The sequence below is a fragment of the Carassius gibelio genome, chromosome B19 (genome assembly GCF_023724105.1).
Source record: "Carassius gibelio isolate Cgi1373 ecotype wild population from Czech Republic chromosome B19, carGib1.2-hapl.c, whole genome shotgun sequence".
In the NCBI taxonomy this organism is placed as follows: Eukaryota; Metazoa; Chordata; class Actinopteri; order Cypriniformes; family Cyprinidae; genus Carassius; species Carassius gibelio.
The window spans coordinates 37,014,959-37,039,958 of record NC_068414.1 but is presented as its reverse complement, the minus strand read 5'-3'; the positions used below and the strand labels follow the sequence as shown (position 1 = coordinate 37,039,958).

The following is a 25,000-nucleotide window of genomic DNA, read 5'->3' as shown; positions in this document are numbered from 1 at the left end:
CCAGATCCACGTACGCCACCAGCCCTGAACACACACACACACAGCGTCAGGACTCGACCGAAGCAGAGGTGACGCTCCAGATCGTCCAGTGTTCAAACACATCCTCCTGAGAGTGGTCTAATGGTCTCTCACCTGTCTGGAAGATGTTGTCCAGGCTCTCGGACACCTTCTGTGGCAGACCAGCGTCCAGCAGCGCCTGGTAGTTCTCTGAGTGTGTGACCGTCACATCCATGGGCTCCTCTTCTTCTTTAACCAGACCGGAGCTGCCATTCACCTCAGCAGCCATTACTCTGAGACACAGACAGAGAGAGGAACAGAATAAGACGAGGCATGGCATACATACTGACTAATAAATTACAGAACCTTGATTTCACGGATTCCATTCAAAACGTGAAACTTGTATATTATATTCATTCATTACACACAGACTGATATATTTAAAATATTTATTTTGATGATTATAACTGACAACTAAGGAAAATCCCAAATTCAGTATCTCAGAAAATTATAATATTGTGAAAAGGTTCAATCTTGAAGACATCTGGTGCCACACTCTAATCAGATAATTAACTCAAAACACCTGCAAAGCCTTTAACTGGTCTCTGTCTAGTTCTGTAGGACACACAATCATGGGGAAGACTGCTGACTTCACAGTTGTCCAAAAGATGACCATTGACACCTTGCACAAGGAGGGCAAGACAGAGAAGGTCATTGTAAAAGAGGCTGGCTGTTCACAGAGCTCTGTGTCCAAGCACATTAATAGAGCGGCGAAGGGAAGGAAAAGATGTGGTAGACAAAAAGTGTACAAGCAATAGGGATAACTGCACCCTGGAGAGGATTGTGAAACAAAACCCATTCAGAAATGTGGGGGAGATTCACAGAGTGGACTGCAGCTGGAGCCAGTGCTTCAAGAACCACTACACACAGACGTCTGCAAGACATGGGTTTCAGCTTCACATTCCTTGTGTCAAGACACTCTTGAACAACAGACAGCGTCAGAAGTGTCTCACTTAAAAGGACTGGACTGCTGCTGAGTGCTCCACAGTTATGTTCTCTGATGAAAGTATATTTAGCATTTCCTTTGGATTCTCAGATGAATTGCCTTCAATGATGAACGTGATATTGTGTAGCTTGTCAGTGATCTATGGCTCTGTCTATTAAATGCCACTCCATTTAAAAGCAGGTGATGGCGATTTAGCGATAATCACGGAACCAGATTTACTGATTAGATGCGCATGATCATATCATTAGATATATCGCCCGGCCCTAAAATAAATAAACTTTTTGATGATATTCTCATTAGAGATCGACCGATTCAATAGCCGATGCTGATGTTTAGAGGTCAGGGTCAGCCGATGGCCGATATGTGCTGACCATTTTTAGGGCCGATATCTTGAAGTTTTACCCTTCATTTGCATACTAAAATGTCACTCTAATGAAAAAAGAGAAACAAAGTGACGTGACATTCAGCCAAGTGTGGTGACCCATACTCAGAATCTGTGCTCTGCATTTAACCCATCCAAAGTGCACACACACAGCAATGAACACACACACACACACACACACAGCAGTGGGCATCATTTATGCTGCGGCGCCCGGGGAGCAGTTTGGGGTTCAGTGTCTTGCTCAAGGTCACCTCAGTCGTGGTGTCACCAGCCCGAGACTCGAACCCACAACCCTAGGGTCAGGAGTCAAACTCTCTAACCACTCGGCCACGACTAATAATAATGGATGCACAACATTTGAACCATCTCTCGAATCTTAATTTTGTGCACTGCACGGTATTAAAATAAAAAAATTATCCAACGTTAACCAAACAAATCAATAAACTGACCAACTATTAAATATATAAAACCGGTAAAAAAAAAAGAAATATATATATATATATATATATATATATATATATATATATATATATATATATATACACACACACACACACACGTCATTAACACAAAAGTTTGAGCATTTATCAAGCATACTTTTTCAAGTTTGTTGGAACATAAATGTAAACTTAAATATACATTTAAATAAAATGAATACAATTTTATAAATAAAAATCCATTAAACTCAAAAAAAAAAAAAAAAAAAAAAAAAATGAAATTCCATGAAGCAACATAGGTGCTGTAACCAGTATTTTTCACAAAAATATAGTTATACACAGGAAGATTAATATAGAATAACATAACCATCTACTCTAGTATGATAAAATGGTTTTTAACATTTCTTGATTATTTAGAAAACAGAAGTGTTTTCAGCATATGTCCTGCCAAATACTGCAAAAACAGAGCAAAATTAGCATTTAAGTATAACTAATAACTATCCAGATGCAGCGCTGCGATGCTAGCTCAGTAAACTGCAGATCAGTGTGAGAAGAGCTTTACATCACAACTGAAACCAAGCTCTCCGCACACAAGATATATCCATCACATGTTCCAGAGGGACATCTGTCAGCGCTGTTTAGACAGATAGCTTTTAAAAGACACGTCTCAAGTCTTCCTGCTGGTTTTCCCTCATCCCACTGATGCTATTAGATGTCTGTGATTGGTTTCAGTGCTTTGTATTAAACTACACGTACATGCTGCTGTGTTTCTTCTTATTGTTTAAACAGCTTTATTAATTATATATGGTTTGTATTATTGTATTTTCATTTGTTAAAGATATTTGTGTAATTGTATTACTCTTTGAAGAAACTGAGTTAGCAATATGTTGCTCAATGTGCTTCTCATGTCCTCAGGAAAGAAGCTTTCCCCCAAACTGAAATGATTCCTTCTGAACTCGAACATAATTTACATTTGGATAATATTCAAGTAGAAAATTCGAATGTAGTTTTTCAGTCATTTTGACAGCCTTGAAACACAAGTCAGACACACACTCTCTCTCTCATCACTCACACACACATAAACCACGTGCACAAACATTCACATACACACCACACACTCAAGCACACTGATAAACAGCGTACACACAAACACTCCCTCACTAATCACACACACACACACACACACACACACATTCGCGCGCTCGTGTCGGAGATCCGCCCCCCTCGAGCATGAGGCTAGCAGCAGCGATGCTAACGTGCGTGTCTGTGTGTGTATTAGCGCCTGTAACGGGTCGTTATCGATCCGTAGCTCACACGTGACACCCGTTACCCGCCACACACTCCGCCGCTCGCGGAATTAAAACGTTATAACGCGCTAAACCGGGAGATGGAGATTCCCGCGCCGCGCGGCCTACAGCTGCAGACAGACACAGTTCAAACAGACAAACCCGCCAAAAGCAACGTGCCGCGCTCTCTCTGCGCGGTTCTGAAGCGCGGGAATAGAGAGAGCGCTGCGGAACGCTGCATGAGCGGCAGAACTCACCGAGACACGGTAAACCTCCTCAGATCGAGCCACGAGACACAGAAACACGGTCCCGTCACTCAAACAACAGCGCCACTTCCTCGCGCAGCGGACCGGCTGCGTCACGGCGCACGCCACGCCTGAGCGCGCACGCACAGGGCGGGGCGGGGCATCCGCGTGCACGACCGCTACTGTGTACGCTGATTAAAGTGAAAATGATGGGTTTATTTAAATAATAATTTTCAATTGACTACTTTATTTATTCATGATAATGTGACATTGAAAGTTTTAAATACTTTTAACAACGATAAATGTTCGCTCCTTTTAATGCGGTCCTCATTCGCGTCTTATTGTTATATTTCTAATCTTGCTCTTCTTTGTATGTTAACAGGATCGCCTTATGAAATATCATAAATGTGCAAAAAGTGTAATAAAATAAAATGTCTGAAAAAAATACTAATGTGTTCAGTCACTTAAGATATTCATATCGGTCAATTAAAACCACATTTCATATTTCTTAAATTAACGTTTTATGTGTGAGAAAAGGGCAAAGTTCAGTCAAGATTACTCTGGTAAAATCAAATATTTTTGTGTATTATTATTATTGTTGTTGTTGTGCAATTCCACAGGAGCGAACAGGGATATTAATCCTGTCATTTAAGAAAAAGTTTTTCACTGCGGTTTTGTTTCAGTTCGTTCAAAAAACACACGATTATTTAGTGTATACGGTATTAATTTTTCTATTAAAATAAATAGTTGCGAATATATATTTAATGTCTCTTTGAAGAGGAGCCGCTGTGAGCGCGCGCGGGTCACGTGGGTCCCGATGACGTCAGGTTGTTTTGTTTTTGTTCTGCTGTCAGTCAAAGGCTGCTCATATCTTATCATATGCAGAGTTATAAACATATTCGTTTCGATTCGTTTTGTAATGATTATAAATTAGTCGACTGACTCCAGATCAGAAGGTTAACGTCAGGGTCAAATATTATTTTATTCATAACGGTTCAGAAGAAATATGACAGAAACACGCGTCTGATCAGCTTAAAGCACAACACTAAACATCTCCTGGGACATTTACACGTTTCTCAGTTTTACACTTATAGCACAAATAATCGAATTAAACTGTCAGAATATGAGGACATGTTTTATTTGTATTAAACCCCAGTCAGTGGCGGACTGGGACAGTAAATCAGGGAATTTGACTCCACCCCAGGCCACCTCTGTTTCAGTTTGGGGATCGCGAATCATTTGAGTCAGTTCTGGAGTTCGTAGCCGGTTCGCGAATCATTTGAGTCAGTTTTGGGATCGCGAATCATTTAAATCAGTTCGGGAGTTCGTAGCCGGTTCGCGAATCATTTGAGTCAGTTTTGGGATCGCGAATCATTTGAGTCAGTTCGGGAGTTCGTAGCCGGTTCGCGAATAATTTGAGTCAGTTTTGGGATCGCGAATCATTTGAATCAGTTCGGGAGTTCGTAGCCGGTTCGCGAATCATTTGAGTCAGTTTTGGGATGGGATCGCGAATCATTTGAGTCAGTTCGGGAGTTCGTAGCAGGTTCGTGAATCATTTGAGTCAGTTTTGGGATCGCGAATCATTTGAATCAGTTCGGGAGTTCGTAGCAGGTTCGCGAATCATTTGAGTCAGTTTTGGGATCGCGAATCATTTGAATCAGTTCGGGAGTTCGTAGCCGGTTCGCGAATCATTTGAGTCAGTTTTGGGATCGCGAATCATTTGAGTCAGTTCGGGAGTTCGTAGCAGGTTCGTGAATCATTTGAGTCAGTTTTGGGATCGCGAATCATTTGAATCAGTTCGGGAGTTCGTAGCCGGTTCGCGAATCATTTGAGTCAGTTTTGGGATCGCGAATCATTTGAGTCAGTTCGGGAGTTCGTAGCCGGTTCGCGAATCATTTGAAACAGTTTCACTGCATTATTCAGTGTATTCAAATGCATTTATGAATGCATGTGAATGATCACAAAATTCAAGATATGGGGGTTAGAAAATGTATATATTTATATCATTTTATGTAGTTAATCAGTATCACACGAAGAGTGCCATTTCAGACTTTTTTTTGAAAATCAGCATGATTAAAATGTGATATTAAGGTACTAGAAACAATAATTTAATAATAAATACAAAATGTTGCAGAATAATGTAATAAATGAATGAATAATAGCCTAAAGAACCTTTGTGCCAAAAGGGTTCTTTCTTGTCATTATGGAACCTTTTTAGCATATGAGTAAAGAACCCTATGGTTCTATATAGAACCCCAATGAACCCTTTTTTCTAAAGGTGTGTTGTCATAACGTTCACCTTGGAGATTGAAAATGTTTCTTTTTTGAGACCCCAGGAGCCCAAATTCAGACCCAGAACAATAAAACCCACAGAAGAGGTGGGAGTTCAAAGGAGGAATCTTAATATTACCAAACTGCAGGGAGAGGAAGAGTAGATATAAGTCATGATCTGCAAGATTAACCACAATCTGATGTGATCCGACAATGGCCGCGCTAACAATTAGGGTTAGGCGGGGCTTAAGCCCCGGGGCCCGAGCGAGGAGGGGGCCCGTGATTGACCACTAGCCATCTGATTGTCAAAACCTTACCCCACACCCCCCTCAAATTAGCCCTGTTATTTAGTGGCGCTTTGCCGTATATTCCGTGTATTATCATGGAATCATTATCATTTATATTATAGTGACCGTTCTCAAATACCCGCCTCGTTTAGTTACTGTGTGACAAGCCGCTCTCACGAGTCACGCACATCATGTTCTCACTCACTCACATGAAAAATACATCACAGGACAAACACTAACGTTACACAGAGTGATTACGCATCGGGACGCACTTTGTTCCGTATTTTTGAGAATCAATTCAGTGCAAATCCATGACAGACACACACATAACTTCTAATATATGTCAGACTATGAATGGAGACATTTGTAGGCTGTGATAAGAAAAGTAATAATAAAAAAACGACGGTGCGGTAGATAGGACTGCTAATTTCTCCCCGTTTGTCTTTGATCAGCGTAGTGTTTTTAACATCTTGGAACATCATCAGAGAATGCCCTTTAATTGGTCGTTTCAGTCATTGTGAGTCACGTATTTTAGCAACGATGACGGCAAGTGACAACAGCGGGAAATGTAAAAATGACTACCTCCGAGCGACCGGCGAAAAAGAAAAGAGCACAAAAATATAGAATTGAATAGACAAATGACTACCCGTGGCTGGAATATGTGAGGGGCAATGAATACAAGGCCAACTGTACCATATGCCATTGCGTTTCTTAAGCATCAGGCGATGATCACAAGAGACTGCGGGCGCAGGAGGAGAGAGGTCACGGTTCCTTGTCCGTCAGACCACTCCACAGGCTGATATGGTAGGAGATGTAATCATGTGGATTTTTAAATCTCAAATATAGTTGATAAGAAAGTGATTATAAAGAGATAGTACAGGTTTAGCCTAACATCTCCAGTGTCCCCCTCGTTGTGTTCCTGTCTCCCGCTGCCTTACAATGTGTCAATCATTCCTGATGGGTTTCTTAGTAAGGTATCTGAAGGAGGGAAATAATTATTATGTCATTAATATTTTTTTATGTATTATTGTTTTGCACTGGAAAGGAAGTTAATTATAATGAAAGTATAATTATATAAAGATATTTGCACTACACTTCCTTAAAAGGTTGTCAAATTAAATTAAAAATATTATTTCTTTGCATTGGAAAGAACATTCTAGAAGTCTAATTCTATTGAATAAGTTTGCACAAGGCTACAGAAAACTGATGTGGTTATTTTTCTTCAAATGCAGTCTAAGCCAATGAGTTTTGAATGTTATATGCTGTATTTGTTTAAGTTAAAAATAAAACGTGAATTGAATTTATTGTGAAATCTATGTATTGTATATTTGATTACTTTAAACAATATAATATTATTCAGTGCTTTAAGTTTTTCAAGAAGCTATTTTCTTAATTGTATATTGTAAAGGAATTGGCAACTGTTATTCTGAATGATTCTAGATTATATTTATGTAAAGCAACTTCAGCAGTGTTTTAGAAAAATGCAGGATTTTTCTCTCTCTCTATAGTTGTGGACCTAAAGTGGTGGGGGGGCCCTGCAGTAACTCATAGCCCCGGGGCCCAGTGAGCTCTTAATGCGGCACTGGATCCGACCTCAGAGAAAACCAGTGTGGAGCTGCTGCAAGAGCTTTTGAAGCACAGCAGCTGTGGTCAAAGAGTTCTCGTGTGTTCTGATTGGTGGATGAAGATGATGATGATGATGAGTGGATAAAGACCAGAGCAATCAAATAGTGAGAGAGTGATCTGCTCACCTGGTTATGTTCGTGGTTGTTTAGACGTGTAAAAAACAGTTCAGAATGGAAATATTGATATTTTATCTGCTAACAACATACTTTTTGTACCTTAAAATCAGTAAATGTTATGAAATTAGAGAACTAAGCCAATAGTAGCTCTGGCGGTGTCATTTGATTTGGATGGGAACTTCGGATTGTGAATCATTTGAGTCAGTTTGGGAGTTCGAGCGGGTGGCGAATCATTTGAGTCAGTTTGGGAGTTCGAGCGGGTGGCGAATCATTTGAGTCAGTTCGGGAGTTCAGAGCGGGTTCGCGAATCATTTGAGTCAGTTCGGGAGTTCAGAGCGGGTTCGCGAATCATTTGAATCAGTTCGGGAGTTCAGAGCGGGATCACGAATCATTTCACTCAGTTCGGGAGTTCAAAGCGGGTTCGCGAATCATTTCAGTCATTTTGGGGATCGCGAATCATTTGAGTCAGTTCGGGAGTTCATTGTGGGTTCGCGAATCAATTGAGTCAGTTCGGGAGTTCGTAGTGGGTTCGCGAATCATTTGAGTCATTTCGGGAGTTCAAAGCGGATTTGCGAATCATTTGAGTCAGTTCGGGGAGTTCAAAGCGGGTTCGCGAATCATTTGAGTCATTTTGGGGATCGCAAATCATTTGAGTCAGTTTGGGAGTTCGTAGTGGGTTCGCGAATCATTTGAGTCATTTCGGGAGTTCAAAGCGGGTTCGCGAATCATTTGAGTCATTTTGGGGATCGCGAATCATTTGAGTCAGTTCGGGAGTTCGTAGTGGGTTCGCGAATCATTTGAGTCATTTCGGGAGTTCAAAGCGGGTTCGCGAATCATTTGAGTCATTTTGGGGATCGCGAATCATTTGAGTCAGTTCGGGAGTTTAGAGTGGGTTCACGACCCAGATAGCAAACTGACATAGAATCTCCGACGTCGATCCAACATCGTTTTGCTCATCAGGTTAATGTAGATCCAACCTCAGGCACGCCATTCAAAACTAACAGAAAATCACAATTGGTTGCCTTACCTAACGTTGAATCGACGTTATCTTTCAGTTAGTTGAAACGACGTCAGAGAATCAATACGTTGTCAACATAAAAACAATCTAATTGGTTTGCTTACCTAACGTTGAAACGATGTTGATTTCATTTGGGTGAAACTACTTTACTATTAACATTTTCTGCTTGTTTTAAAAATCTCACATACTTACTACTAAATAAATTAGCCTGTATAAGTAAAACTTTATTAAACACATCACATTCAGTCACAATTTCTTTATTATTTATACAATACAGTTTATACACAGTTACAAATACATGTGCACAAACCTTCTAAGTTAATAAAATGCTTTTACACACAAATAGGTATAAAGTATATTATAGGCTAATATAAATTGTGTCAAGTACCAAATTAAAAGCTATATTTACTAAATAAATAAAAATATGACCAAATGTGTTTGACTTATTTTCAGTGGGTCACAAAAGAAGATGCAAGGCAGAACCTTACAAACTGACAGCCGCAGTCACGGTTCACTATCATTGCTTTTCTAACAAGGTTTGATCATGTAGGCCACAATTAGACAATAAAGTTAATTTTTAGTTTTTTATATATGTCCTATGACTCCATGATTAAATTTAAGGTTTGGCGGTAATTTTTTTTATCAAGTGCCTTAAAAATATTATCTTTTGTATATTTTCATATAAAAGGGCAACATTTGATGTAAACCATTTATTTCTTTTCTTTTTATTACATTTACAGTATAAAATGTAAACAAAAAATGGCTTGTGTTATTTAGCATGTGCTATTGAACTAATTCACTTTCGAAAACTCTTTGGATCTACACAAAATATGCAAATGATTGTTGGATTCAAAATGTCAATTTTTACTTGAAGGTGACAGGTTTGCATCCACTGAATATTCAGTTGTTAATGTCCCTGTTATATTTGCATACAGTACATCTACTGTACAATCGAGACACGTTGTACATTATTATAACAGAACTGAGCACTTGTGACTGTGGAGTTTGTATTTGTAGAGAATATTTCAATCATCAAGAAAATGTTTTTGGGGTTGCAAGCTTGTACTTGTTTCTTTCTCTCTCACAAACACAACAAACCCTTCTCAAAACCTTCACTACAGGTGAATCCTATTCTACAAATTAATAAATTCACAGGCTCAGTTATACCAGATTTATGCAGGGCTGCATTTCATTTAACTTTTTCCTGAAATGTGTTTATTAGAACTGGATATATTCACAGACTTTATGAGAATAGTAATATTTGTAGTTAAGATCATGGTAGAATGACCTGCCTTTATTAGTTTGAGCAGCTGAGCCTTCAGACATTTCCCAAAGCACTTACCTTTTCTATTCAATTAATTTCCATTCAATTTGCTCTAATTTGTAAAAAAAAATTTTTTTAATAATAATAACAGTAAATAAATAACTCATGTGTAGTGTGCTAGACTAAAGCCCCTTTCACAAAGCACGGTGGTCCCCAAAAAAAAGGCAGATCAATGTTTGTGACGAGAACATATGTGTGAACTGTAATGAAGCAGAGATGAGTTAGTTCCTCATCCGTTCTGAAGCTGACATCGTTCACCAGCTTCAGTGAAACTAAACACGTCACATCGTAATGTCATGTGTCTTTACGGGATCTTTATGGGTTGTGTGTGAACGCACACACAGATTCTGGAGAATCACTGGCAGAGTGAATGAACCAAAATCTATCGATCCCAGAACACATTACCCGTGTATTATCTAGAATCTCAGTGTGAAAGGGGCTAAACTGAGCACTAGTGTACTGTTGTTCTCTTAGTTGTAGAATAGGGTTTGTGCACCTCAGAAAATGAAATGGTGTCATTGTTGTGTTGTGTGTGCTGGAGAGAATTAGTTAAAAAGAAACATTGTTAGTACCAAAAAAATCTATCTGTGACTTTCAATTTACAAATATGCATGTGTGACTATTCATGACAACATTTCCAGTGTCACAGGTGCTCAGGTTTGCTGTAATAATACCTTCACAGAACATAACAGTAGTAGAAAAGAAGTCAGTGTGGTGTACTGTAGCTACAGCTGTCCAGACCAACATCTGATCTGCTGATCTCTTCAACGCTCATCTCAGGAAACCTGCAATAAAAACAACATCCATCATACATTACCAATATAACAGGGCTGGAGATCTATCTACCTGCAGAATTCAGATCTGACCCTGATCCAACACATGTCTGTAACGGTTAACTGCTTCCACTGATGTGCTGTGAACTAGATTTACTGAGAGTTCCTCGCTGACAGTACACAGATAACACTGTGAAACTGTATTTTCAGAGAGGATCGTTTAATAAAGCCACAATATTACTGTAACGGCATCAGGAAGGAGGAGGCAGGAACCGGCGGACAATCAAAGTCAAAACATCGCGCCAGCCCCTCGCAGACGACTGTCACGCACAAACACAGCTAAACACAGGTCTGGTCCTCTCCGGTCCGTCACTGTCGTCGCTCCAGGTTTATATCCTCCATCTCCTCCGTGAGACTCGAGACCGGTGGGTGGAGCAGGTGTCGCTCATCCCCAATCACTCCACCGCCTCGCTCCGTTCCCAAAGCTCTCGGCCCGCACCCCTCCTCACAATCACTGTTTAATGAGCTCAGGAATAACACTGTTAAATAAAATTAGCATTGCTAACAGGCGAGCGCTTATGAGAAAGGCATGCAACAGCTTTTCATGTTCATTTACAGTCATTTACATGTGTATCATAAATATATAGGAGTACAGGCAGAAAATGTAGGAGCACACCTTAAAACACCCTGCAAACGTACCTTTTCGGGTAATGATTACAATATAAGGATTATTTAGCAGCTTTGGATGTTCATCTATAGTTTCCATCATCAGAAATCTCTGTGAGGTCTGGCATCTTCTGAAGTCTCCACACGTGAGGCTGGAGAAACAGGAAACAGAAGGAGAAAGATTAGCATGATAATCCGGAGCGCCTTATGTGTGCACTGAGCTCCTAACTCTGTAGAAATGTTGTGTGACTTCGGTAAGCGCTGCGTTCACCTGACGGTCGGACCATCTCCGCTGACACAGGGACGTAATACATACACTACACACGCTGACAGCGATCAACCATGATGAGAGGGAACCCGGCACCGTCCAGCTGTTCAATTCAGACACACAAGATGAGGACTTGATGGATCTGTGGGAGAAGACTGATTAACAAATAATGTGAGTGTATTGTTAAATAGTAGAATACAGTTCAACTAAACTCACAGTTTTGTTTAGTCTTCGATCGGTTCATGTGTGCTGCTTGATCTGAGGCACTACAGTGATCTGGAACACATTAAAACAGCACAAAACACTATTGATTGAATTTCTTTTACGAAAAAAGGGGCCAAATTTAAAGCAGAAAACTTGTTTCATAGCAGAAGTGACCTTCTCTGTCTTCTTGTGTCTGTGTGTGGTCAGTTTCCTCTTTGGTCGCTGTGTGAGAACGAGGGGTGTACTGTGAGAGCAGCATGGGGTGTCAGACACAGCTACAGTTTTTAAGGAGGGACGCTTGTTTTGTGAAGGGTCGGTGGATTGCTGTGATCAAAGCTGATCTTTCAGCATTACTTCAGTCTTTAGCGTCATATGATCCTCCAGAAATCATTATAATATGTTGCTATTTGCCAAAGAAACACTTCTGATAAATATGACTGTTAAAAACACAGCGCTGTTTTATATTTTTGTGTAAACCGTTTATAACAGCATATAGTTTATTTATTTATTTTAAAGCTTGATTGTTATATAGACCCCAAACTTCTAAATAGTAATGTACACTACATTTTTAAAAAGAAATTCATATTTTTATTCAGCAAGGACACATTAAATTAATCAAGAAGATATTTCTCTTTACCAAAGAATTCTCTCTCTCTCTCTCTCTCTCTCTCTCTCTCTATATATATATATACACACACACACATTCATATATTGAGCAGCACAACTTTGTTCAACATTGATAATAATCAGACATGTTTCTTGAGCAGTAAATGATCATATTATTCTGATTTCTGAAGATCATGTGACACTGAAGACTGGAGGAATGATGCTGAAAATACAGCGGAGCATCACAGAAATACATTACACTTTAACACAGATTCACACAGAAAACTGCTATTTTAAATTGTGATATTATGTCAGAAATTGGAAAGGATAGCATTAGTGTATGTTTGGGGTAAACCTGCTAGTCATATGGATCAGTGTGTCTTGGAGATGTTGGACAGGAGGTTTGCTCATCATGGGATGCAGAAGATCATCAAGCACTAGAAGAATCTAGAAATATAACAAGCAATCTGTCACAGAGCCAACAATATTCAGAATACAACGACAGTTTTATCACAAGAAACCAAGCTACTAGAAATGTAGAAAAGAGAAAGAATATGTGTTAAATAAATATCCTGTACAGTTTTTATCAATATTTGTTTACCATTAGACGAGATCAAAATGCGTTTGAACTGTGACGCTGATGTAATGACGTCACTGATTAACGGTAACGTTAGTGTAGATTTAGGTTAAATAAAACATCCATTGAAAAACAACCAGCAAATCTTTTACAGAACTGTCAATGCCTCTCATCTACACACAAATGTGTTATTAAAATCCCAAACTCTTCTTAAAGCTCAGTCTATGGAGTTAGCATACCTTACCTCCTCTGATAACAGTTCAGATGCTCACGGACTTGTTCTAAAACACTAAACCATTTCTAAGAAGTAAATTCAACAGATGCGGGTCAAATACAAGCAAGATAGATGTCAGGAACAGTGGCATATGATATTTGTGCAATTTTACTAAACTTACCGAAAGCAGTGAAAACAGCAGCGAGGAACAGAGCTGCAGCTAGCCAGTGTTGTCAATCGACCAAATAGTGAACGTTGATTCAACATCGAAATTTGATCGACCACCGATACTGACCTTTACAACCAAAAATCGACGTTGAATCAAGGTCTGCTTGCTATCTGGGGAATCATTTGAGTCAGTTCGGGGTCGCGAATCATTTTAATCAGTTCGGGAGTTCGGAGCGGCTCCGCGGATAATTTGAATCATTTCGAGAGTTCGGAGCGGGTTCGCGAATCATTTGAGCCTAAAATGATAATTCTGACCCACACAGAAAAGCAAGGACTCCGCCGGCGGATCGTCCGCAGAGGGATAGCGGGTTCCGGAACGGACCCGTACCGGCGTCCACTTGAGCAATGACGGATCCGAAACGAAGGCGTTGCTCCGCGCTCCATCCACGATTAAAACCTTACCTCCACGGTGGGTCCATTTCAAATTGAAACATATATCCGCCACGGACTCGCAACGGACTCATAAAAATACGGTCTCATCTGGCCCGGGTCCGTTTTGGACCCGTTTATCTCATTTTCAAAATCCCTTCTGTTCTTGCTGTAGGACAGGGGTCATCAACTATATTTGTCAAAGGGCCACTCTGCAGACACTGTAAGGGCCAGATACTGTATAACAGATCTCGTAATATAAAATAAAATTCGAATTGTATCCTAATATGTTATTATTTGATATACTAATTCTAATTCCAAGTTTGTTATTTTTTTACATATTACCTGTACTGGAGCAAGCCACCAGGGGGCGATAGCGATAATTTAGGCTTCATATTTGTGAGGCTGTCAAGCTGTCCATCTGTCACAGGCAGGTCGTAGTTTGTGGAGAACACTAGTGTAATGTTTTTTATTTCAATTAAGAAACTGTTTGTAATATAACTTCTCTTTTAATTCACTTTCAGGTTGCGAGCAGGAACAGCAACAACACACGTCATGGTCTAACTCTCTGTCGTCAGGTAAGTATAATAATACTGACACCTAGTGGTTAGTTTCTATATATACAACTATACTATCACTACGTGACTTACAAAGTTATAAACAGGGTTGTGGAGGTTAAAATAAGAGGTGGGTAAACTATGAATTCATGATCAGGGTAAGGTGTGCCGAGCCGTCCACTATTGCTCATTAAAAAGATCCAAAATGTTCAAACACTATGGTCCCTTGATCAGAGCACATATTGTATGTGGATAAATCAATCTGGTTTTGTAATATTTTAAGTTTGTTAAGGTCCTATAACAATCTATTTGGAGGTAAACTCTTAACATTACATTACATAAACCAGTGGATCAACTCTATTTTTGACATTTGTGCAGTGGGTAAACTCCTTTTACTCGCATTTAGTCCTGGTTTACATTACATTAGGTCATTTAGCTGATGCTTTTATTCAAAGCCACTTAACATTCAAGTAGAGACCTTAGGTGTCAGGTTATTATCCCAAAATCAACACTAAAATACAACTCACACAACTCAAACAAAAGGGCATTCCATCAGTGTGTATGATGATGATGATGATGATGATGATGGAGATCCAGATAAATGCAGATGATCGAAGCTCTCAGAAGCAGCAGGCAGTCGATCCGTTTGCATGCAGTGACTCTGATGAGATGATGGGTCTGTTCCCACACCTGAGCATCATCCACCGCCTCGCTCCGTTCACACTCCTCACAATCCTCTCAACCGTTCAGAAGATACTGAAACAGATTCATAGATGATCCACCCGAAGAATGAAAGTTGTATTATATACTTCTATACTTAATATCATGCTCATAGTCATGTGAAAAAGCTCTTAATCTCAGACGGGCTGCAGCGTTACCTGTGTCAAATTATTTTGATATTGAAATCATATATTTATGATACCACATTTTGCAGAACAAGTCTGATCCTTTTATTTTTGGTTCTAAACGATACCGATACCGTAGATGTAACCAATCCCTGAATTTTCACTGCATTTGTAATGTTTAAATGTATTAGTTGATAAACCAGAAGAATATAAATCATGTTAGTTGGCTTAATTTGTTCATCAAATATATGTTTCTTTCAGTTATTAAAATGCATTATATGAGCCTCTGTTACTTTCAGGGTTCATACTATCGCTGGATCATATTTCATCTCTTAATTAATAGTTCATCACAGATGTAGAGCGTCTCCAGAAGCATAGGGTCAGTGATGCTAATGTTTCCACAAGAGTCACATATCAAGTGTTTCATCCAATTTAGATACTACAACAACTAATGTCAATTTATTCTTATTATGTAATTTTTTGACACTTTAGATTAGAGGATGCAGAAAGTGTTGTAAATCATTTATTCATTTACACATCATCTACGTCCTACTTGAACCCCATGAATGGATTGAAGCTGAAAATCTGAGACGGTAATGCAGATGCAGTCTATTGATCTGAAACAGAGACCATTGCTGTGTTAATATAGATGGGTCACTGTCGTCAGTATTATTCGGGAGAACAGTTTTTATCCAGACAGTTTTCTCCAGGTTGAGGAGTAGTTCCTCTGTAAGATGATGATGGAGCTGAAGGAATGGATACAAGGAGACGGGAATATCTTCAGCACTGAGAATGTTAACCAGATCTCTCATATTAATATTATGATTTGTTATTTCCATGAGAAGAGATTATTCCTTCTTGTTGGAAGGTCGTGGCATCCTCAGAGATGCAGAGTCACAATCTTCTGGCTCTTCTTCACTCTCATCAGAATCCCCAAAACGATGGCTGTTAAGTAATCATTATGGTTATTGCAATCCCAAAATTTAATTCAGCTTAAAATATAATTCCCCCTGGCATATTGAGGGATAATATGTCATCTCATATTTTGAAAACGTGAAATTATGGGGGTAGTGTATGGAAAAATACCAACTTTTGAGATCCTTAAAGCCAAAGGTCATCCAGAGTAATATAAGTCATAGTCAGAAGTCAGTAGTCTGCTATATTTGTAGAGTTTTAACTTGAACTGATTGTTTAGACTGATTGATCTGATTTGTGTTTTCAGATATGTTGACTCTGTGAGAGCTGAAGGGGTAGGTGTAGAATGGAGACTGCTGGGAAACACACCGTTATCATTTTGGAGAAGCTGAAGAGGGTGGGTCTTCTGCCCCTGTTCCTGTCATGTCCTCATCAGTCATGTCTGTCATTTCTGAACGTCTACACGCGTCCTTCACCTTAATCTTGAGAAGGAGACCGACTCAGTCTTTCTATTCAGTTTTGTTCTACAGGAGAAATGTCAAGAGAGACCGGTTGCTATCAGGTGTGTAAAAGTATAATTGTTTCTAATGTTGTATTTAAATAAATACATTGCTGAATGCTGGTGTTGTCTGTTTCTTTGCTTCACGCTAGACAAGAAGAGAGAAACTTCTATTAGTAATTATTATATATTATATGATTAAAAAAGGTTTATCAAATATAAATCAAGTATTGAAGATCATAGACATAATACAAAAAACCCCATTAAGCTACACTTGAAATTATGAATTTGTATGTGTATAAATATAATTTATGAATGAGTGCACATGTTAAATAATGAAATGTATATAAATATACATACAGAAAGAAATGCCTAGTGTGACATAATCATATTTATTAAATATACATAAACATACTTTAATTTAAATAATAAAAGTCCTGTCTAAACGAAAAAAACAAACATCATCTCATCAGTGACCTTTATTTAAAATCATATTTTGCTATCAATTAAGTTAGTTTTACATTTGCAGTACTTAAATACATTCTTGTCTTAGTTTAATAAAATAACTGTAACTTTTGAAACAAACTTGGTATTTGTTATTCTGAAATCCTGACTATATAGTAAAGTTTGTAGACACATTTTAAGTTGGCTTGAAAAAAGCCTAGGATTAATGATGTGCACAATTGTGTGATTATTTTTTTGATTAACGTTTTATTTCATAGGCTAGGCATGGGTCGATTATAGCCAAAAGCCACGCCCATTTCGGCGGGCTCTGACGTGCCAGGGCGGGAAGTGCCCTGATTGGTTCAAGCGTCTGAGCCGCCTCGCCATAGGTTAGTGCCAGTTGCTGCAGCAGCCAATGACGGCGCTAGACGCTCATTTGTGTCTGCTGTGCTGCTTTACTACAGCACAAAACATTTGGCTTAAAAACTCTCGATAAAAGGAGTTTTCCCAGAACTCAAACGAACTGTCATCCGTTCCCTCTCAGCAACTGAACAGTGACAAGACGTCTTCACTCACGAAGTCATGCCAACCAAATTACCAACATGGCGAGCACTACTTGTCACTCAATCTTATTTATATTGTATATAATATATTATAATATACATAATATATTTGCCTATAGACAAAGTGACAAACAGCGAACCCGTGGAACCCGTAAAATATGACAGCTACAGTTTGTTGGGAAATAGCATTGTGGACACTTAATTTGATGAATTTACTGTTAATCAGACCCCAGACGACACAAGAAGCTAATGTAGCGAACGCTGCGCTCCTCTGCCCATGACTCCCCGCTGCAGGAGACGCTGTATAAACCACACTGTTTTAAAACCATTTTCCTGGTTAGCTGGGCTGCATAGCGCTCAAAACCAACATGAAGAGGGTAACTTAGCTAGTAATGTTCACTTAGCGTTTTGTTTTGTTGTTAAACTGTGTAAAATTAGCGGTGACGTTAAATCACCAGTATATTTGCTGGATGGTAGACGGTAGCTAACATTAGCAGATAAGCTTTTTGACATTCAAACAGGCGCATATTCTGAACCAACTCAAACAGTGATTAAAATGCCGAAGCTTTATTTTTATGATTTTCATTTTTAAAGAGGATGGCAGATACACACACGAGACCAAAATTACAAAAATGCAAACTTAATAATGCACAGCTACCTAGAAGCTAGCGCTAAACTATTATCCAGAGTGAACATGTTAAAGTTGTCATAATTTCAAACAGTGTCATTATAATCATTAGTTCGGGAGTTCATAGCAGGTTCGCAAATAATTTGAGTTAGTTTGGGAGTTCAAAGCTTTACTGTCTATGGTTCAAAGTGGGTTCGCGAATCATTTGAGTCAGTTCGGGAGTTCAAGCGGGACCACGAATCATTTGAATCAGTTCCGGAGTTCAAAGCGGGTTCGCGAATCATTTGAGTCATTTTGGCTATCGCAAATCATTTGAATCAGTTCGGGAGTTCAAAGCGGGATCGCGAATCATTTGAGTCAGTTCCGGAGTTCAAAGCGGGTTCGCGAATCATTTGAGTCATTTTGGCTATAGCAAATCATTTGAATCAGTTCGGGAGTTCGGAGCGGGATCGCGAATCATTTGAGTCAGTTCGGGAGTTCAAAGCGGGATCGCGAATCATTTGAATCAGTTCCGGAGTTCAAAGCGGGTTCGCGAATCATTTGAGTCATTTTGGCTATCGCAAATCATTTGAATCAGTTCGGGAGTTCAAAGCGGGATCGCGAATCATTTGAGTCAGTTCCGGAGTTCAAAGCGGGTTCGCGAATCATTTGAGTTATTTTGGCTATAGCAAATCATTTGAATCAGTTCGGGAGTTCGTAGCGTGAATCATTTTTCTAAGAGTGTGGTGAACCAAGCGGTTCGGATTGTTCAGTGAACCGTCCCATCCCTAGTAAATATAAATGTAATTCTCTTGCGAACATCTGCCTCTGGATATAGCCAATTAGCCAGTGCTTCGCTGATGTTTGGTCATGTGGTGGTGCCATTTTCACTCCGCAATCGCCTGATTCGTAGATTCATAAAACCGTCAATTAATTCTCAGTCGCATATCAGACTATTGCAGGTCACCCTGATCGACTGCACAGCGGGAATGAGCATCAGATCACGGGGAAATGTCCCGGTGCTCCCGAGGGCCAGTCCGTCCCTGACCCCCTCGCGTGACTAATGTAAAGTGTTCAGATAAACCTGACATCATGAAAACTGTTGGGTCTGATGAACTGCTTGTGTTTTTAAACTGGATCAGTCTAATTACTTTAACTCAATTTTATTCATATTTTACATTTAGCTGACACTTTTATCCAAAGCGACAATAGAATCAAAACTAACAAAAGAGCAATAATACGCAAGCGCTATAACAATATTAACACAGTACACATAGCAAGGCCTTTTAAATAATCAAAAAAAAAACACAGATATAATACAAAAAGATTAGAGAAGCTAGTGTTATTGTAAGAAAACAAGCAGTAAATGAACACTCCAGGGTCAATTATGTGCAGAATAGAATTAGAATAGAGATCAGTATAGACTTCATTGGTTCAGTGTCTGATGTGTGTGTGTTAAAATGACTGAAAACTACACTGACCCCCGAGGTCAAATAAACACACCTGTGCTTCAGACACACTCAACACTTTATTAGTCAAACCTGCAACAGATCTACATCCCTCACTCTCTCATCTGAAGAGTTCAACAGCTTTACTCCTGAAGCACGTGATCATGTGATCGAGGCACTAGTGTGAAGCACAGTGATGAAGAGGATGATGAAGCTGGAGCTTCAGTCGTCGTGTTTGAGCTTGCGGATCTTGCCCTGGTGTCGGTCGATCTCTCTCTGCAGACGCTCGATCTCCTTCTTGTGATGGTCGATCTCTTCTTCATGATGTTTCCTCAGAGCGGCCAGCTGCTCCTGCTCCTTCTGCCTGCAGGAGCACTTCATCATCAGATCAGACTGGGTTTATATGCCCTTCATGACCACAGATCCACCCCTTGACCCCACACACACACACACACACTTCCTGTGTTTGGGGAAGACCTCGAGAGTGCTGAACGTCTCATTATCTGAAGGGACACACTTATAGTGTAATAAAAATATGTGAGCTCTCTTTTTATCTGAAAATAATAAAATAATCTTCTAAATGTTCACCTGATTTCATGTGTGGTGCTTCGAGTGAAGTACCATATTTTCCGGACTATAAGTCCACTTTTTTTTCATAGTTTGGCTGGTCCTGCGACTTACAGTCAGGTGCGACTTATCAAAATTAATTTGACATGAACCGAGAGAAATGAACTAAGAGAAAATATTACCGTCTCCAGCCTGGAGAGGGCGCTCTGTGCTGCCCAGTTCTCCTGTAGCGCCCTCTCGCGGCTGGAGACGGTAATGTAAGCGTCACTGCTCATCTTTACACCAGTGAAACGTGCAAGAATTAGTTTTTCTTCCAAATTATGTGTAGCATCCAATTATTCTATTAATATTTAACTTACATTGGAAAGGTTTGTGTCAGCTCTCATGAGATCTCGGCAAAAAGTCTTGTGATTTGTTTCCAGAACATGATGCATGATGGGATACATGAAGCCTGGGAGAGCGCTCCGGAGCGGTTTGGAGAGTGTGTGTGTGTGTGTGTGTTCAGACCCGGGACAGTCTTGAGCATTTAGAGAAGTGACTCTAATCTGAAGAAAGTGCAGCTCACTTGAAGTAGCGCTCCTCCTCCGCCGCTCCCTTCTTCCCAAACGCTCCTCCGGCCGCCCTCACCGACCCCCCCGCTCCTCCACCTTTACCTGCTCCTGCCCCCAGGTCACCCAGCTGCACACACACACACACACACACACAGAGAGAGCAGTCAGACATCAGTGAGTGTATATGATTTAGTATAGATAGAAGATTTAAGTGTTTCCTTGAATATCAGCGTATGAGAGTGATCACACTTGTGATGGAAATGTTATACAACAGTTCAACAAACACCGTTAAACTTCATACACAAGATCGTCTGTTATTAATGAGATTATTTTGCACATCTCAGAGACACTTCCCTACCTGAATGAATCTCTTTTAGAATCACCGAGTCAAAGATTCGTTTCTCAGTAAATCAGCTGTTTTGAACGAATCGTTTGAATGAAAATGATTCAGTGAGTCACTCATTAAGACAGAGACTCGTCGACACCTGATGCTGGTTTTATCCTAATATTTAATGATCCACGACAGGCCTGAACCAGACAGCACTAAACACTCAGAAATATGTTTATTTTAAAATAGATCATTAAGAAAATGATTGTGATGCTCTGTTCACTATGATCTGAAGTTCAGCAGAGACTCAGGAGGAGCTTTTATACTCACGTGACTTCATAACATTTATAGTTATATTTGTTTATAATGTGTTTAGACGTGTTCTGTCCACAGACGTGATTTATACAATCTTCAAATGCATGAGGCAATATTGTTATTGTGGATTCTATCTATTAGATGTTCGCTCAATACACACATCTGGTCATTATCTACTGCGGGATTCAAACATGCGTGGCTCTTTAAACGAGGACTGAAGAAACACAGTCACCTTCATTCAAATTCAGCGTTCACACTGATCACAAGAGCAGCAGTCACGTGTGTGTGTGTGTGTGTAAGTGTGTGTGTGTTCTGAGCCTCAGCTCATCATTAATCTTCAGTACCTGGTCGGAGCCCATCCTCCGGAGCGGAGAGGTGAAGTATCCTCTCAGAGATCCCCTGAGCAGCAGTCGAGCCATCACGGATCCTCACTACTGAGCAGACGAGCAATGTGTGCTTGTGCGGATCGGAGCACGGAAATAAAGGAGCAGAGCGAGACCGGAGCACACAGCAGCGCGGAGCATCAGCGCCGCCTGGCGGCCGGAGACCAGCTTCACTGCGCATGCGCAGCAGCATCCGCGCCGCTTCTCACGCGTTCATTTTTTTTTCAGTTCCATCACACAAAGAATTTTAATGTGAACAGCAAAACATTGCACATCTCAAAGCATGCAAAATAACTGCAGCAACAACAAAAATTACAATTTAATACAAATGTACATATAAACAAAGACAAATAAAAATAAGAAGACAAAAAAAGATACAAATTAAATAAAAAAAAAAAAAAAAACTTTAAGGCAATTAGGGCAATTACATACATTTGAAAAGCTTTAGAATTTGTATTGTTTTTAAAAGCTTCTTATTTTGTGATCTCATATTAGAAAGGGTTTCAAAATATATTTTAAGATCCGTGTTACAAAATGTAATATATGATGGTTTCTTTTGAAATACTTTTGACTTATGAATATAAAACTTTGCTAAGATAATTAACAGATTAATAATACACATATGTTTATCAGAAAAAGATGGGTTTTGATAACAAAGTAAAATATCGTGAGGTTCTAAATTAAGGACTTTTTTTTTTTTTTTTTTTTTTTTTGTTATGTCTATTTTAAAGTCAACACAAAAAGAAATAGACCAAGGGCAATAGAAGAATAAATGTTCAATATCCTCAACAGATGCATTACAAAAGGTACACTTATCACAAACACTATGAAAATATCTGCTAACAACTGCATTTACATAATACTTTTGTAAAGTACTTCTTTTACTTAGAAATTAGATATTTATATGGCAGCATCCAAATGTTGTGCCAAGATATACAGTGAGGTTTAAGCCATTTTGATTTCCATGGAGGACTGGATCCAACATTAAAGGAGTTTCTTATAAAACTATTATTAAAACACTTGTCAAAAATAGAGAGACCATTTACAAAAAGTTGGAGATTTTGTTGGCTTGTATTATTGATATTTACATCAGAGGATTTGGTTAAAATTAGTATGCCATTAGGAATAGCCTTGATTACTTTGTTAAATTCTTTTTCACTTACAAAAAAGCCATATCTTGTAATAAAATTAGGATAAGTGTAAAATTGCCCATTATTGTCAATAAGCTGGTTTACAATTAATATGTTATGCCGAACCCAATTCTCCATATATAATGACTTGTTACTTGTTTCTCCAGATGAAATTAAAGAGAATTTTATCCATTTGTGAGCATATAACCTTTGGGGCGTTAAGTGAAGACAGGAGGTATGCTGCTCTCGAAAGACCTTCTGCTTTACTTAATAAAATTCTTCCCTGAATAGAAAGATCTCTTGCCAACCATGAATTATACCTCTTTTGCATTTTTTCGATAACGGTTATAAAATTTGAGTTGACCCGAGTCGATATTATGATTTGTCTTTCATTAACTGCAATACTGAAGGAATGTTGATTTATCATATTACTTAAAACTCGAGCTACAACCAAGAACAGGAATGCAGAAATTGGACAGCTTCTCACACGGTCATGTATCAAGTAGACCACTACAATTATGATTTTATTTCACAAAAATGTTTAACTTTCTATTTTTTTTATCTTATAAAAAACGTTGACCCTCTAACACTTGCACTCTCCATTCTTTATGAGCACACACTACAGAAGGCATGAATCAGTGAGGATGCTTGGAGCGCTTCCACAGAGCACTTATGAAGGAGATTCAGACAGATGTATTACCTGATCGATATATCATTATAACGTGTCACAGATAGGTGCAGTGTGCCATGTTTTAAAATAAAATCTTGTACCAATGCTAGTACTGAATAACTTCATGAAATATGCTCATGATTCATCTGTTCTCCTGTGGTCTCATCTGTCTTTGAGAACTCAGAGGTGTTTGTTCATAATTTACTTCTTTTCACATGCATAAATCCACATGTGACCGTATATGAAGAAAGCCAGTGTAGGAGAAGCCTGAATGTGTGAAATTACTCAGGAATATAGTTATGTTGGACACTGCTGTATTTATTAATCTCATATCTCACCGAGTGCAGAGACATTAGCTATTCTCTTCCTGTAACTTTAATTTAACAGCTGTAATTGTTTCTGGTAAATCTGTGTGTGTTACCTGGGCTTGATTCTGTCCTGAGCTTCAGGGTTAACACAGTTCTGTTGTTGTTGTGTGAAGCTCATTACAAGAGCATTAACCCAACAAACAGAACCAGCTTCTCATTAAACTGTTCTTTCTGAATCTAACTTCATTCAGTTTGGAATGCTTCATTTGTATCGTTTAGCAAACAATCATTTCGTATCATTTATCATTTTACCTAAATGTAAAAGTGTGCATTGTATTTTGAGTTTTCAGGTTACAGCTTAACTGTTATTGTCTACCAGTGCCTTGTCCATTTCTCTATATATTTTTTCAACAAGTGCAGGTACAAACTAATAAAAGGGATATCATAAATGAACAAGTATTGTGGATCTGAAGTTTTGCATCTCCAGTAAATCTGTTGATTTAAGGATGTTTAGATATTTGAACTGAAGAAATACTGAAGAAGAAAATATTTCTTTGTGGAGTATAAATGTGAAGCTTAATGTTAATGTCATGACTGTCATGATAAAGTTCCTGTAGCATGCATCAGTGTGTGGAGCGGTCAGTGTGGTCAGGAGAGGACAGTGTTATTATACAGCTGTCCTCTGAGAGACATCATTAATGCACACTCACAACCCATGCATCTCAGGAACTCAACATTCACCCACAGATACAAACCCTGTCATCATTTCCTCAGCAGTTATGAGATATCATGAAAACAAACAGTTGCTGGCAGCTATTGCTATATAAAAATGACTGGAGTCAATGAGGACCAGAAACCGTGTGTGTGAACATTCTTCTTTTGCGTTCAGAAGAAGAAAGAAACTCATTCAGAAGATGAAAGTGAACGAGTGATGACAGGGTTTTCATTTCTAGCTGAAGTTTCCCTTTAT

General features: G+C 39.1%; 2 protein-coding genes and 2 long non-coding RNA genes across 5 annotated transcripts in view; 1 reads left to right on the top strand and 3 right to left on the bottom strand.

Annotated features, from left to right (window-relative positions):
- LOC127978614 (heterogeneous nuclear ribonucleoprotein R-like) overlaps positions 1-3,533 on the bottom strand; it is a 12,541-nt gene extending 9,008 nt beyond the window's left edge. The window contains exons 1-3 of the mRNA XM_052583401.1: positions 3,366-3,533; positions 133-290; positions 1-24 (exon numbers count right to left, since the gene is read on the bottom strand). The exon at positions 1-24 is cut by the window's left edge and continues 95 nt beyond it. Coding sequence (XP_052439361.1) covers positions 1-24; positions 133-286 — 178 coding nt within the window. The 5' untranslated portion in view covers positions 287-290; positions 3,366-3,533. The remainder of the gene's footprint in view (positions 25-132; positions 291-3,365) is intronic.
- Positions 3,534-8,925: 5,392 nt separating this feature from the next.
- On the bottom strand, positions 8,926-13,610 carry LOC127978644 (uncharacterized). Of its 2 annotated transcripts, XR_008158579.1 has the most exons (6): positions 13,485-13,610; positions 13,334-13,389; positions 12,868-12,959; positions 12,081-12,128; positions 11,919-11,978; positions 8,926-11,586 (listed from the first exon to the last, which is right to left on the bottom strand). It is a non-coding gene; the product is annotated as an uncharacterized LOC127978644 (long non-coding RNA). The 2 variants fall into 2 exon arrangements; XR_008158578.1 differs by having other exon boundaries at positions 11,919-12,128.
- LOC127978643 (uncharacterized) lies at positions 11,657-16,838 on the top strand. Its single transcript, XR_008158577.1, has 4 exons — positions 11,657-11,873; positions 13,795-13,940; positions 14,425-14,478; positions 16,525-16,838. It is a non-coding gene; the product is annotated as an uncharacterized LOC127978643 (long non-coding RNA).
- A 3,001-nt stretch (positions 16,839-19,839) lies between these two features.
- LOC127978638 (ATPase inhibitor A, mitochondrial-like) lies at positions 19,840-22,051 on the bottom strand. Its single transcript, XM_052583439.1, has 3 exons — positions 21,884-22,051; positions 20,911-21,023; positions 19,840-20,142 (listed from the first exon to the last, which is right to left on the bottom strand). The coding sequence occupies exons 1-3, from the start codon at positions 21,956-21,958 to the stop codon at positions 20,001-20,003; spliced, it is 330 nt and encodes a 109-aa protein (XP_052439399.1). The 5' UTR covers positions 21,959-22,051; the 3' UTR covers positions 19,840-20,000.
- Positions 22,052-25,000: the final 2,949 nt, after the last annotated feature.